A 14439-nucleotide genomic window follows, 5' to 3' on the forward strand; every position below is an offset into this window, starting at 1 on the left:
CAGGGGATCTATAGTCCAACCTCCAGCCCAAAGCAGCATCAGCAAAATGATCAGGTCAGGTTGCTTTGGGCTATATTCATTCTGGTCTTGGAAATGCTCAAGAATGGAGAGTGCACAGCCTCTCAGAGCAATGTCTGGCTGTCCTGATGTCCAGTCAGAAACTTGCTTGTTTCAATTTAGCTTTGCTGTCCATTTCTCCCCAGACACACTACTGTAAGGAGTCTCTGTGTTCTTGATAACATTGTCAAATCTACTGGAAGGCAGCTATTTCCATGTTTGAGACAAAAATGGAGACAGATTACTCAAGCCTCTTAAAAAGAACAGATAATGTTGATAGACACATTAGCGCATAGGAAATTATATCAAGTTTTGTTCCCAGAAAATTCTGTAATGAGTTTTTCCTTAACAAAAATAAATAATCAGATACTGTTAGATTGTGATCTAGTAGATGTTTACAGGATTATATTTGTTGCTATGTGTTTTCCTACTACGTTAGGAAAGAGAGTACTGCTAACTGAGAGAAATGGGCCACATACTGAATCTAAGAGAGGGAAATCGTGTCCAAATCACAGGAAGCCTTGGGACATGTGACACCAGAGTGAGCAAGATGGCAGCGTTTCAGATACTGCTTTGGAATATTCTTGAGAGGCTTCCCTGGTATGACAGTGACTGAGACCCAGTCGAGCATATAGTGTTTACATCCCTCCAGCCTCTTCCCTGGGGGGTGGGGCAGGAAGAGAGGGAAGGAAGCAAGGGATGATTGATGGCTTTTGAAAAGCTTTTCCCTGCGAGGGGAAGGTGTGGTCACTATAGACATCTCCGGCTAACAAAGCCCTCCCGTAGGTGGAGCAGACTTAAGCTTTGTCACCCCTTTGGGGTGACTACAACACTGTCCAGAAAATATTTTTCTGTTTTTCACTTGGGAATAGAGATCTGAGCAGGAGAAGTAGCCTGTCACTGTTCCAGTTTGTATTGCTTTAAGACAGTTCTCCAGCACTGAGTCAGATCTGTGATCAAGGGGCTGAAATAAGTCAGATTGGAGCACAGATCGACTGCTGTGTGTGGTACATCTCAGGAAGGCATGAGCACACAGCTACATTTTTGTCAAATTAAGCCACAGGTACATGAACGTATTAAGCCAATGTAATCTGGTACTGCTGCCAAAACAAGCACTCATATCCACCCTCTTGCCCCTGCTTATTTTTGCTCACTGCTACCTCCTCCATTACACTGGCACAAGCAGCAGCACAGCCACATGCTGAACCCAACAAAGGAAATGAACTTAAAAAAATTAAACTGATCAGAGAAAGGAAAAAAATAATAAAAAAAAAGGTTTCACCCAGAATCAGTTGCTAAACTGTTGCTTTTTCAGCACTGTTGCCAGCTGGTGTTGTGAAGTAGGCATGAGGCCTTAACCAGACCAGGGAGTCTGAATTTATCCTAGCATTAAGTCTCTGTGTTAGCTTTATGCCAACAGTGGGAATACGAATGTTCTGTGATGCAACATGAGGCTAGGGTAGTACAGACAGACAATACCTGACCTGACATAAAGTCTGCTGGTACAAACTTATTCCATCAAATATTTTCCAGTGCCAGTGATCACCATGTGGCTGCAGTGCTTTAGTGCTTTTCATCCAGTACTACTAGACCTCAAACTTGTGTTATCAAATCAAGGCCAAATGGAATGAGATCCATTTTAGGACTTGAAAGAGGGAAAAAAGGAAAGTTATGCAGAACGCAGTTCTGCCAAGTGTTGATGCTTTCCTATTGTTTGCTGTATTCAGATGGGCTCTGATCTGTAGTAGCAATATATTAGGATACCAAAATACTTAGAGATTATTTCTAGGGAAGTCAGTAATTGAGAATTATATGTTATTGTAAATACTAGCATTTTCAGATGTTATTTGGCTTTTCAGTAATGAACTACCTGGCAATTTTCTGTTTCTTCCCAGCTGTTTCCTATGGCCACGTTGGGGTGTATGGGATCAGGGCCACCGTATTGTCAGAAAGAGGAAGAGAAACCAAAAGGTGCTTGATGATGCATGTCCATGACAGAAGTTCTGCAGTGTCACTGATCAGTCAGTGGCCTGACAGATCTATAGCTCTGGACTTTCTTAGAAACTAGATTGTCAACATCAGTGGGTAATGTAAATATAGTAATGTAAACAGTGCAGAGTACCAGGAGTGAAGTTGGGAACTCCTTGACTCCGTATGTCCTTGTCTTACAGCCTAAGAACTGTAACGTTTCCTAGGCCTAAATTTCGTGAGGAGACTTAAGAATTTCCCCTCGCTTCCCAAATGCTGCCTTGAGGCACTGGAGAGGGCTGTGACCGGATGTTCCTCCCCCCTCCCCATCCCTAGTCAAGAAAAACTTAGGAGAGTTAAAGGGCGCAGTGTTTATCGCCTCGGAGCGGTCAGCCCCGCAGTTGTGGGGTGCACCAAACGCGGCTGTCCCCGCCGCAGCCGGGGCGCCGCGGGATGTGCCGCTCCGGCCGCTCGGGGGTCGGGACCCCGCCGGGCGCGCCCCGCGGCGGAATGCGCGGCACGCGGGCCCGCCGCCCCCCCGCGCCCCTCTCTGGCGCAACCATTGCGCGGCGCGGGGGGGTCCGCGCCCGCCGCCCCGCTCCGCGCCTCCCCTGGCGCCGCGCCCCGCTCCGCGCCCCTCTCCCCGCGCAGGACGGGGCGGGGCGCGAACACCGCGCCCGCTCCGCGCTTCTCCGCCGCGGCTCGGCGCTTCCCCGCCCGTTCCCTCCCTCTGCTAGGCGGTGGTTGAGGCCGGCGGGAGGTGGGGCCGGGCCGGGCCGGGCTGGGCCGGGCCGGGCTGGGCTGGGCTGGGGCAGCCGGCGGCGGTCAGCGGGGGCCCGTGGATGGCAGCCTGGGCGGCCGGCGCGGGGTAGGGTCGACGCGGAGCGGGGCCGGGCCGGGCAGGGCGGGGGCCGAGCGGAGGGTTCGAGGAGCCGCAGCCGGCGGAGAAGGCACGGAGGCGGAGAGCGCCCTGCAGCCCCGCCGCGCCGCAGCCCGGCGGCCGCCAAAGTTGCTCCCCATCCCGAGGGGGAGCGGGGGATCAGGCGGGGCGATGATCTTCCCCAGCAGCAACAGCAGCGCGACGGGCGGCGGTCGGACCCCCTATCGGAAGCAGGTAAGGGAGGGGGATGCATGGGTTTGTGGCACCCCCGCGTCCCCCCCGCAGCCCCGAGGTGCTGGGGAAGGAGTGGGGAGAGGGATGGCGACTGGCGTGAGTTGCGGCTTGCAGCCTGCTCACTTCTCGAGAGCTGGGATTTGAAAAACGAAACTCTCTTCTCCTTTTTTTTTTTTTTTTTTTTGTTTTTAAACCTCCTCTGAAGAGCCGCACCGTGACCTTGTCGAGTGCCGGGGCGGCCGCCGCCGGGTCACCTTCGCGGGGCGTGCGGGGCGGTGCGGGGCGGCCGCCGGAGGCCGGGCGGGTGCCGGCCCCGCCGGGCTCGGCAACAGGTTAGAAAGGACCCGGTGTCGCAACAGCGAAACTTGGGGCTGGATGTTTTTCACTCGGCGTGAAATGAGCGAGGGGATCCGGGCGCATTTTTTTCTTTCAAACAACCCTCCAGAAAAGCTCCGCCGCCCTTCGGGTGCTCCCCAACTCCCCCCGACGGGGGCACAGGGGGACCCTGTGACATTTCATGGGCAGAGTGATCTCTCTGATAAGCTCGGAGCACTCGCATCTATGGTGCTGTACTGAAAGAGGAATTTCTTTGTTTGTTTAGTCGCTGGAAATAAAATATTTGAAATAGTTGCGTTACAACCTTGCTGGACCGTTTGTCTTTGGCTGCACTTTTTGCGCACACAAGATGCAATGTTGATATTAATCTTACATTATTTACTTCTTAGTGTATTAGTTTGCATTGACTCTTCGATTAAATTAAAAAAAAAAAAGAAACAAAAAACCCTTACAGTTTAAGTTAATGGGAAAGCGTGCTCTGTATGTGTGCCAGAGGGTAAATGGAGTAGAGGTCACTGACAAGCTACCGGCTTGACAAAGCATGCCAAAAATACTATGGCAGGCTTCTTTCCAGGTGAGAAAAAAATCCTTCTGTGTCTGCTGCACTTAGTAGCTGAAACGAGTAATTTGACAGGTTCAGTCAGCAATACTGGGGAAGTTCATCCTATTTTGCTTGGGGTCAGAATGCATTAAGGGTAGAAATAGGAAATCAGATATCACTGCTGCACACAGTGAAGGGTTTCATATAAATAATGGGGACATAGGCTTGGAAATTTTGAACTCTTGATGTATTGTTGGGATGACACATGTGTAGCTAACCTGCATGACAGTGAAAGTTAGACTCATATTTTCAGAAGCTTAAGTAAAAATTGCTATTTCCTTTCTCCTCCCTGTTATTTTATAGAAATATCTTTTTGATAAGAATCACTGGTGTGTTATCTCAGCAGTGCTCTGCAGATGCTGTCCAGCAGTGTATGGAGTTATCTTTGCATCTTGTAGTCAAAGTGTTCAAGTCCATACATAATAAAACATGCTTATTGTGTGCACTGGTTTTGGTTTGTTGTTAATAAATGTCCTGGATACGCCCATGCTGATTATCTTGTCTGGTGCTCCTGCATACTTTATAAATGAAGCCAGTGCATCAGATACTATTTCGTGCTCTCTCTGAGAGGACCATTAATCAAGGAAGGCCCCTTGTGTGGCTGTGCAGTGTCGGGTGCGGGGCAGGGTGCTGGCAGGAGCCGAGGGCAGTGGGGCCAGGCCTCGTGCTGGCAGGGCTGTGTTTTATGTGCGGATGTGAGTTTGCCTGCTGGTCTGGAGCAGGCTGATAAGATGCTCTTCTTTTCACAGTGCACTCCTTAGATTCAAAGAGCTAAAAGGGCCGACTGAATCAGAAAAACAAACAGACCCTTTTTCCCCAATAGGCAGAGAAAGAAATGAATGCAGGGGTATTATGCGGGCTTAAGACCCTGGGTACCAAAGGTTTCTTTTGTTAGTGTGTAGCTATTCTCTACTCAAACACTTGGTATATAAGGAGCCAGGGTTTGTGCTTTTCTCCAGTTAAGTCCATGGAAAATGCCTATTAGCTTCATTCATGTAGACTCATGTCGATTAGCGATTGGCTTTCTGATCTCCCTTTCACTCCGACTTCACCTGCAGGGGTTAGCTGATGTCAAACAGTGCTGAAGAGCGCTGCAAGCCTAATTTTTCAACCCTTGATAATTAAGAAAAGTTGAGATTAAGTCCCTGTATGCTCTGTGTAACCCGTATTCAGACAATTGCATTGTAGTTGAGCTTTAGCCTGAGACACTAGGTACTCTTAGTGTAGGAAAAGTTGTCAGCCACTGTCTCTAAATGGAGTAACTGGATTTCCTATGCTACCAGTGTGTCATATGTGAAGCTGAAACAATTTAAAATAACTTACAAGAGAAATTAAAATCTTTTGAGTAGCTTGTATGTGTCTGTTGGTATTTTAATACATATCAGAATAATAAAAGAACACTTCATGTTTAGTACAATCCTGTTTAATTTTTAAGAGTCTATAGCAGATTCAATTGAAAAAATGAGTGGTTAACTGATAAAAGGCAAGGTGACACTAACCTGATTTATTTTTAAGACATTGTAATATAATGTGGATTTATACCTTAATTTAAAACATTGACAAAATGCCATATAGATAGAGTAGGTTCAGATCTTTACCCATACTCTTTTTTTGTTTTCTCAAATAACTATGTTTGTTTTATAAACAAATCCGTGCCTATAATATTTTTGTTACCTGTTGTATCTACACTGTGCAACTCTGGCATGTAGGAGCGAGTCAACATTCTCAATTTCAGGTCAGATTTGACTGGCCTGATCATCTTCTCTCTTCTGGCATACTTGTAAGAATAGTAAAATTTGGTCTCTGCTCAAAAGGATTTCCTGTATTATGGACAGACAGGCATATTAAAAATACTCTTACCAGGCTTAAAATTGAGTCGTTGCTTAAATGAGCGACTACTCATCTGAGAAGTAATTTGAAATGCAGATGTAGGTCTTGTTAAAGAATGAAAGCCACACAATATCTGTGATAATAACCTATCACAACACTCATAGCCATACATCCTGTCTGAAAAAGGTGTAATCTAAGACTTTTGCTATCAAGGTTATTTGCGCTATTGTAAAGAATGCACGTGTGTGCATCATAATGAAAAGGAAACAAAATTACATACAATATACTGCTTAATACAGGATTTTTTAGCTCTTGGTTTGTTGAGAGCAAGATGATTCTCTGTCCCTCCTCCCACTTTTGTCATTCTCATGTAAATTGGGAGGCGCTTCTCTGAAGTAAATATTTCTACACTCTGTAAAATTATCGTAAATGGAAAATTAGGCTTTCTCCTGCCATCTGCTCCTTGAATCTACAGAGCTACTCCAGCTATTTGATTAGGGATTTTAAATTGCTTTGTGCAGGGAGGTTCCTCTGCTCTCAGGTTTCTCGACGAGGAAGCCAGAAGCAGCTCTGGAGGCCTGGGAAGGAGGCGAGTGCAGGGTCGTACCAGCCCAGCCTGGGTGCTCAGCCCAGTGTCTGTGCCTTTTAACAGCTTTGCCCAGTAATGGTGATTCTTGTTACATTTTGATGAGTGTAATGTTTGTCTTGCCAGCTTGAGGAGATTTACATAGTTTACTGCTTTCAAGAAGATTAACTGGGTGTAGCTGCACGTGAGGAATTTGACACTGATTTGAGGTTTGGCCTGTGTATGGAGGGACAGACAAAGCTTTTGATCTTTTCTTGTAACTCTGTTAATATCAAGTGTTGTGTCGCAGGTTAGGTTTTCTAAAAGTTGAAGGTTAAGATGGGTTTCTTATGACAGTTAAATGGAGAAAGCTTTTGCCAGTCTCAGGCTAAAAGTGTAGATTAGCCTTTCACTCTATCTATAGGTTTAACCTATCAAGAAGCTACACCTGTAATCCTACTTTACAATTTCCCAGTTGGCGCTGTGTGTGGTGTCTGTGTGTGTGAGAAGGAACCTCATTAAACTTGCAAGACCTGGGCATGGTCATAACTCAAAACACGCAGCTCCATGGAGCAGTCTGTGCCCAGAGGGATTTGACACAACACCTCCTGTGTGTATGGATGGTGCTGCGGCAGGGGGGAGGCTGAGGTGCCTAAGATTGAGCAGATATCTGTGGTTACAGAAATAAATGGGATTAGTTTCTTTTTGTTTCTTTCTCTCAGAACTATAAGAATTGTAATTTTGTATCACTGGCTTGAGGTGACAGACTGTATTTCCCTTTACATTGTATTACAATGTTAAAGGATCTACCTGGGTTTCATAGAACTGAACTCCCACATTAAGTACCAGCTACTTTAATGTTTTAAGTGCATCTGTAAGATTGTTTGTGAAGTTCTGCTTTATTCTCAAGGGAGCAAAACTACTCAGTCAGTGGGTTTCTATGCTTGTACCAAAACGTGAATGAAAGAAATAAAAGGGAACACCTTATCTTGTTCAGGCATGATGTTATAGATTATAAAAAGTGATATAATTGTCTTATCTGTATTTGGCAGTTTGAAGTTTTTGTTTAGTATTTCTAACAGGGTGAACAATATATTTGTCTCTTTGGAAGTGTTATTGTTTAAAGTAGGTGTCTTTGCCATTTAGATTCACATGGAAAGGAAGATAGAAGTCTGTGTCTTGAACATCTGCTGTTTTGTTTTGGGTTCATTTTTTTTCCCCTGAAACTTCCAACTGTTAAAAAAATTGCTTGAGTTAACACATTTCAGAAGAGTTAGATCCTTTAAACTGTAACTCCTGGCAGGGAGGAGAGGGGAAGGAAGGAAGGGAGTGGAAAATTCTTTCCTGCAAGCTTGAGATGGCTCCTAAAACATCCGCACAGTGCTGCAAACCAAGTAAATAAAAATAATGATCATTCGACATTATAACTGTTTCAGTATGCATTTTTTTTCCCCTTGTAAATTTGTGGTTGAAATTGACCTTTGCTTGTTGCACGAGGTGGTGTATAACAAAAGAAGTCAATGGAGACTAGGAACCTATAGTAGATTTCCCTCATGGATCTGTTTCCAACTTCTTATCAATGTTTTTCTCATTTTCTACAGCCAGTTGTTTTAAAACATCTTACTTGGGGGACAGTGTGAAGGCTTATAAATCTGTAATCCTAATGAAGAGGTGCATGGAGATGTTTTGATCTTGGAAGAAGTGTTGGTCAGAAGTATTTCAAAAAGCCAGCAGAAGCACATTTGAAAGTTCTTGAGCCTTGTTGAAGAAATTGTGAGTTATTTTGCATATGTTTCAGAATTGCAGTGTACTGTGGTAATTATAACAGCCCTGCAGAAGCCACTGTATTTGCAGCTTCCTGATGCAACAGGAAAGGGAAGGGATGAGTTAGAAATAGAGGAGAAACGAGGAGGGGAACCATGGATTAGATAAGCACAAGCCTCCTAACCCAGCAACTTAGGAAACATACACACAACAAAAAAATCATGTGCTGTAAGGGCTGGTTACTGTGATTAGCACAGTTTTAGCTGTTTCCCTCAAGAGACTGCAGTTAAGGCAGTGTAGCTGCAGCTGTGTATTGACTCACAAAGTAGTTTTAAGCTGCAGTTGAAGTAACTGAATGCTGGTGAGAGATTGCATTAAACAAATTCAAGATTACCTAGGTTTGTGGCAGTTTGAGTTAGTTTATTTCTAGGAATTTAAAAGTAGTAATTTTTATTACTGTTTAAGTAAATTGATTTTTAACAGTAAAACTCTATACCAATCTTAACATTGATGCATTGGCTTAAAACTATCTAGCACATATTTTGCGTATTTTGAAGTCTTAGAAGCTCTTCAAGACAAAAATATAGTTACCACATTTCAAAAATGTCTTTTTTGGAATTTATGATGTAGCATAAGGATATATCCGCTCTAGGGTCTGTTGGAAAATAATAGCTGCCAACTACAGAAATGTATAAATATATAATAATAATATGTCCTCATAAAAGCCATGCTGTACGCTTAACTATAATTGTGTAGGAAATCACTCATGTGTGCCTTATTTGTTTCAAGTATTCTGCTCTAGAAAAATGATGTGTCAAATAGAGTGGGTATTTAGAATTTACTTGTTTGATAGAATTGTAGAACTTTGTGAAGTTGCAGTGGAAACAAGCAACACATTGTTCTGGGGAGCCTCATTTGGGCCTCATTTTCATTTGTTGAAGAACAGCAGAAACACCAGGGCAGGGTGAGCATCAAACTTAGTCTAGCCTGATACTTACCTGCTTGTGAAATGAAATGCTTCTTTACTGCAACTAAATATATGTAACTTTATTTCACCATTGATTCTGTTTCTTTACAATGTCTCTTATTGGCAATGGCACTTTCACACCTTATTGTGTGGGTTTTTTTCTGCTTAGACGAGAAGGGGATTTATTTTTTTCCTTACCTTGTATTGTTTTCTCAGATCAGAATCTCCTCTACCATATGGTGCTTTGTTCAATAAAGTAGAAACATGAGTCCTTTGGTTAGCTACAGCTCATATATTCTGTCATTTGGGTACTACAGCATAACAATGTTAGAATTCAGTCCTTTAGGATATTCGAAGTATGTGTATGTCACTTCCATTTTTACTGTGCTTGAGCAGTGAAATCTAAGGATTCAGGTGGGAGTTTGGATGAGCGTTACAAGGGAGCTTTTCTCAGGATTGTCAGCGCAGGGCACTTCTCATGCCTGTGGTCTTACCAGCTCCCAGGAAGGCTGCTGCAACTTGGTGAAGGATTATCCAGATATTTTTGAAAATCTGAAGCAGTGTTCACAGATTCTTGGCTACTCTGAGGTGATTCACAATCCTGCTTTAAGTTTTACTTGACCCACAGAAACTTTATCAGGTTGTGCTTGTGCCACTGCAACAATCCAAAATCACTCCAAACACCAGGCAGGCAAGGGTAAAATCAAATGCAGGTCCTTGTTAACAAGTCCACAAATAAAAAATATAGAATTCTTAAAGTGGAGAAATGAAAAAAACCCCGAACAACATAGTAGTACAGGAGTTGGAAGTTTCCTTTACCTTATATTCAGGCATGTGGCACACAACCTCCACTCTTCTCAGGGAGACTGGGTATTGTCCAACCCTGTCACTTCAAGTTGTGTTTGGAGAAGAGACTCTGATTTAAGGCTCTGTATTTCTCTGTATTTTATTTGTTCTTAACCCACTTGAAGGGTAAGGGGTAGACATTGCTTTTTATTTTAGAAGTCGGTGCTGCCTCTTTCACCAGACCATAGGTTGTTTTTTCCTGCTTTGGAAGCAGTGATGTCTCTTGGGCATCCCCAGGTGCAATGCTGCCCAGGCTTTGGAGTGCTCTTCAGCTGAGCACTAAAGAGATGGCTGGTGTGTTGCAAAGGAGATCCTTTGTATGAAATTATGAAGGAATTTCAAGTCTTATGGTACTTTTCTTTCTGTTCTGCCTTTATGTACAATTTGCTGATAATGCTTTAAACAGTTGTGCAGCAGATATTTTGGTGGGCTACTATGGGAGTGAGGGAGACCCTGTCACTCCAGCTGCTGCAGGTGACTGCAGGTGTGTGTCACCTGTGTGCCCACCTTTGAGCACGGCCATGGTGACCCATTTGGAACTGTTTGTAGTGCCACATTGCATGTGTGTTTTTCTGGCTTGGCTTAGCTAATCGCTTAGCCAAGGTTTTAAATAACCTATTACAACATGAAACTCTTTGAAGTATGTAGTGTAGAAGTAACACACAGTGCAAGTCTGTGTTAACTTGGCCCCCTGTGGCTGTGCTGTGGGAGAGGAGGGACACGGTGGGTGTGCCATGCCGTGGCCAGGAACTTGCCTCCTGCGAGCCCGGGAAAGCAGCAGCCACGCTGGATAAACCTGGGCTTTGGCAGAGCCAGCACACAGCTCCATGGATTTCTGTCTGGTGTGAAAGCAACCTCCAGCAGACAAGGTCCTTTGAAGTGTTTAGTGGTCTGTCTTCCAGATAAGTTCAAGAAGAGTTTAAATTTGTAGGTCTGAATTTTAAGACTCTTGCTTATGCCAGTGCATATTTATATAGCTGGTGGTGCCACTGCATGGGGTGAGACTGCTGACATCAAAAAGTGCTTATTGAGACAGAACCAGACTACTTCTGAATTTCCCCTATGAGAAACCCGAGTTGAGAAGTTGGTATATCATGGGGTTAGTGTTAAACTCACATTCAGAATCAAATTGTATTTAAATTGCTTTAATGTTATTCCACCCAATCTGTTTGGCTTGCATGTTCCTCATTATGATAGTACTTGTGCTTATTTAAAAATACTTCTGTGTAATTTGAAAAAAAACATTTGAGACAGGAATTAAATACAATTGCTTATCTACTAACCTTTGAAACAGGGGCATTTTTTTGGTTTTTATTTAGCGTTCCAGGAGATATATCTCTGAATGCTACTTGTGAGAAATACTTATCAAAATTGGTGTTTAAGAAAAGTGTTTCACTTAAACAAAAATATAACTGATAAGATTTCTTTATAGTCTGAGGGTATCAATGCCTCCAATGCATATGTATACATGTAAATATTCCAGAATTAGGGACGTTTTTTGAGATGAGAGAACCAGTTCTATCCTGCAGTACTGAGGAGCTATAGAATACATTTGAAATCTTTAGTAATTTTAATGGTGAAGAATACTAAGATGTAATTCAGTATATAGAATTTCAGCTGGTTAAAGGTGCTGGTGATACCTAGGGCACACTGTGGTACCAATAGAAGAATGCAGGGCTTTTTTAGTTTTTTTTTTTTTGTTTTGTTTTGTTTTTTTTTTTTTTTTTTTTTTTTTTGGTTTTTTTTGTGTTTGTTTTTTTTTTTTTTTTTTTTTTTTTTTTTTTTTTTTGTTTTTTTTTTTAAGTGTTCTAAGAGTTGCCCCCATTCCCAGTTAAAATATTCTACAATGCTGTGGAGGCTAGTGCAAGATGGAAATGGTTAAGGAAGTCATTGTTTCTGCATTAGGTCGATATTTTGATTGTTGTAGTGACAAAATCATGTTAACTCTGGAAGCAGACTTTGTCAGATTGCCAGCAAATATAATGTTCTTAGATCTCTCAGGTGTGGTGTGTCATGGTCTCAGAGTCACTAAGGGCTGCAGACTGGCGTAGTCATTGTAAAAGACACTCTGGATTTTCATGTAACTGTTCTTTAAGTATTCTGGTAAGTTGCTGGGAATTCCCTGCTCTGAAGCTCCTGACAAATTGGTACTTTTTGGTTTACAGTTTCTGTTGCCACTTTATTATTGTTTTAGTATTATTAATGTGTGGGTTTGTATTTCAGTATATTAGATAATGTAAAGAAACATCTAGCCTATCTGTGTGCGTTATCCTTATTTCAGAAGACGTTATTTTGATGTGACACTTCTCTGTTGATGTATCACTTCTCTTTCAAAATGACTGAATCCATCTCCACCTTCTTCATTCCCTGAAATAAGTGCTGTGTTGTGTCATTGTCCTGGGTAATAGTAGAAGTCCCAGGTCAACCACACCTATAAAGGTTATTCATAAGGATTAAGATGATGACCTGAAGTTCAAAATGGTCCTGTTACTGATATTTTGGATAATCTTAACTAAATCATTAAGGTTTGACTCTTCAAAGTACTTGTTAATATTAGTTTTCTACATCTCAGATTTTGCACAGAAATATACTAACACCTACAAGTGGTTAAAATACTACAGCAATTAGGACTAAATAGCTTGAGAAAAAGTATTTATATACACATGCACACATACCTACATAGATGTCTATGTTTGTCTGTCCCCTGAAGCTCAGGATAGAGCAGATTTTTTTGAATGATAGAACTGTGTTCAAATTCTGCCTGTCATGTACTGTGTAAGTAATTTCTTTATGGTCTGTGAGAACATTCATCTGAACGCTATTATTGCTATTTCCAGAAAATTAGCGATGGCAAAGTTCATTCTGGCAAGAAACTGGAATGTTGAAAATATGTAGAACTCTAGTTTTCGAAAAGAGTAAAGGTTGGGTTACAGTTAGCAATAGGTAGGTTTATTTCTAAGCAGATCTTTGTAGGGCAGAAAGGCAGTCAACCATGACTTCAGTCATGGTTCAGTGGCTGAGATTTGACAGAAATTTAATCTACTTATCTTTAGTGGTTTTATGTCCTTATCTTTCCTATGAAATGAACTTCCTTAGGGTTTAGGGTTTTTTTCCCTATTTTTTTTTTTTTAACTGGGAAGTCCTTATGCCAATATTCTGTTGTCCCATTTAAAATTTGAAATCAAATTAAATTGCATAAATTCAGAATTCAAATATTTGGGGTTTTTTGTTTGTTTGTTTGTTTTTGAGCTTTTGTTGATGTTTTTAAAGGAATTGCAATACACCATCATTCAATTTATGGTGACTTTTGTAGTGAACCAGTGCTGGTGTACAAGATTATTAGTGTTAAATATCCAACTGTTGTGCAGATAGATAAGCTGCAAATAAAAGGATTACTGCTAAGAAAAGTGCAGCTGAACACACTTAATTGAAAATGTGATTCCTTGAAATTGTTCACAGTGAAAGACAAACCTGAAAGCAGTTGCTAAGCACTGGGGTTGTGCAGTAGGCAGAGGCAAGTGATTAATTTGTCTTAAAAAGTTAGCCATTGGCTGGGCAGATTCCCTCTCACTGCAGCATTTTAAAGTTAATTATCAATTCCAGATGTACTTATTAGAAGTACTTTCCTTCATCTATAATATTCTGGTGTCTTCAGAGGTTGTGATTCCTCAGCTGAATTCTTGTACCAAGGGTAAAAACATGACTATTAAAATTGTGGGTGAGCTGGGCTCTGTGCCCAAATGAACCAGTTTATTCCTGACTAGTGTTTGTCATCTGTCCATACATAGCACCAGGCATGGTTCAAGCCACGTGTCCCTTCACCACCCAGAGGTGGAGGCTGTCTCCCACGGGTGCTGCAGCTGTTGTGCCAGCTGTGCTGATGCGTGGCCTGCTGGCTGCAGGGGCTTCTGAACCCTTGGGTGGCCGCTGTGAACGCTCCTTGGATCATCTCTGCTTGCAGCTGTAGCCGCTCACACGCCTGAGTCAGACTGTTACCTGCACTGCCACGACCAGTTCTGCCTGGCAGTTGGATTTCTCATATATTATTGATGTTGTATTCGTAGTACGTCTGGAAGCTTTCCTAGGTGTTATCTAATTCTCGTGTTTTTCATTTCAGAATTGACAATGATTCATTGTGCAGTCAGACATTCCCCCAGCAGCTATTTGGATGCACCAAGGAACGGCATCCTGCATTCGTTTAGCATACAGCTGCTAAATCTTTGTAACTGATCTTCAGAACTAAGTTTCTGGGTGTAAAAGGGGATTGTTCGTTATCATACACTGTGAAGTCACAAACATTTTAATTTTGGAATACATCATATTGTGTGGCTTGACTTTCTGACATCTGAATGATATTCTTAACCACTTAAAATCACTTTTCTCTCAGAATT

General features: G+C 42.4%; 1 protein-coding gene across 3 annotated transcripts in view; it reads left to right on the plus strand.

Moving 5' to 3' along the window:
• The window catches only part of RBMS1 (RNA binding motif single stranded interacting protein 1), a 143423-nt gene that overhangs the window by 48932 nt on the left and 80052 nt on the right, over nt 1-14439 (plus strand). Inside the window, exon 1 of one of the 3 annotated variants that reach the window (XM_053982105.1) lies at nt 2923-3139. The exons of the other annotated variants lie outside the window; for them this stretch is intronic. Within the exon in view, the coding sequence (XP_053838080.1) occupies nt 3077-3139 (63 nt within the window). The 5' untranslated portion in view covers nt 2923-3076. Of the gene's footprint in view, nt 1-2922; nt 3140-14439 lie in introns of those variants that run through there. 3 annotated transcript variants of the gene reach the window in all.

This window comes from Vidua macroura, chromosome 7 (genome assembly GCF_024509145.1).
Source record: "Vidua macroura isolate BioBank_ID:100142 chromosome 7, ASM2450914v1, whole genome shotgun sequence".
Lineage (NCBI taxonomy): Eukaryota > Metazoa > Chordata > Aves > Passeriformes > Viduidae > Vidua > Vidua macroura.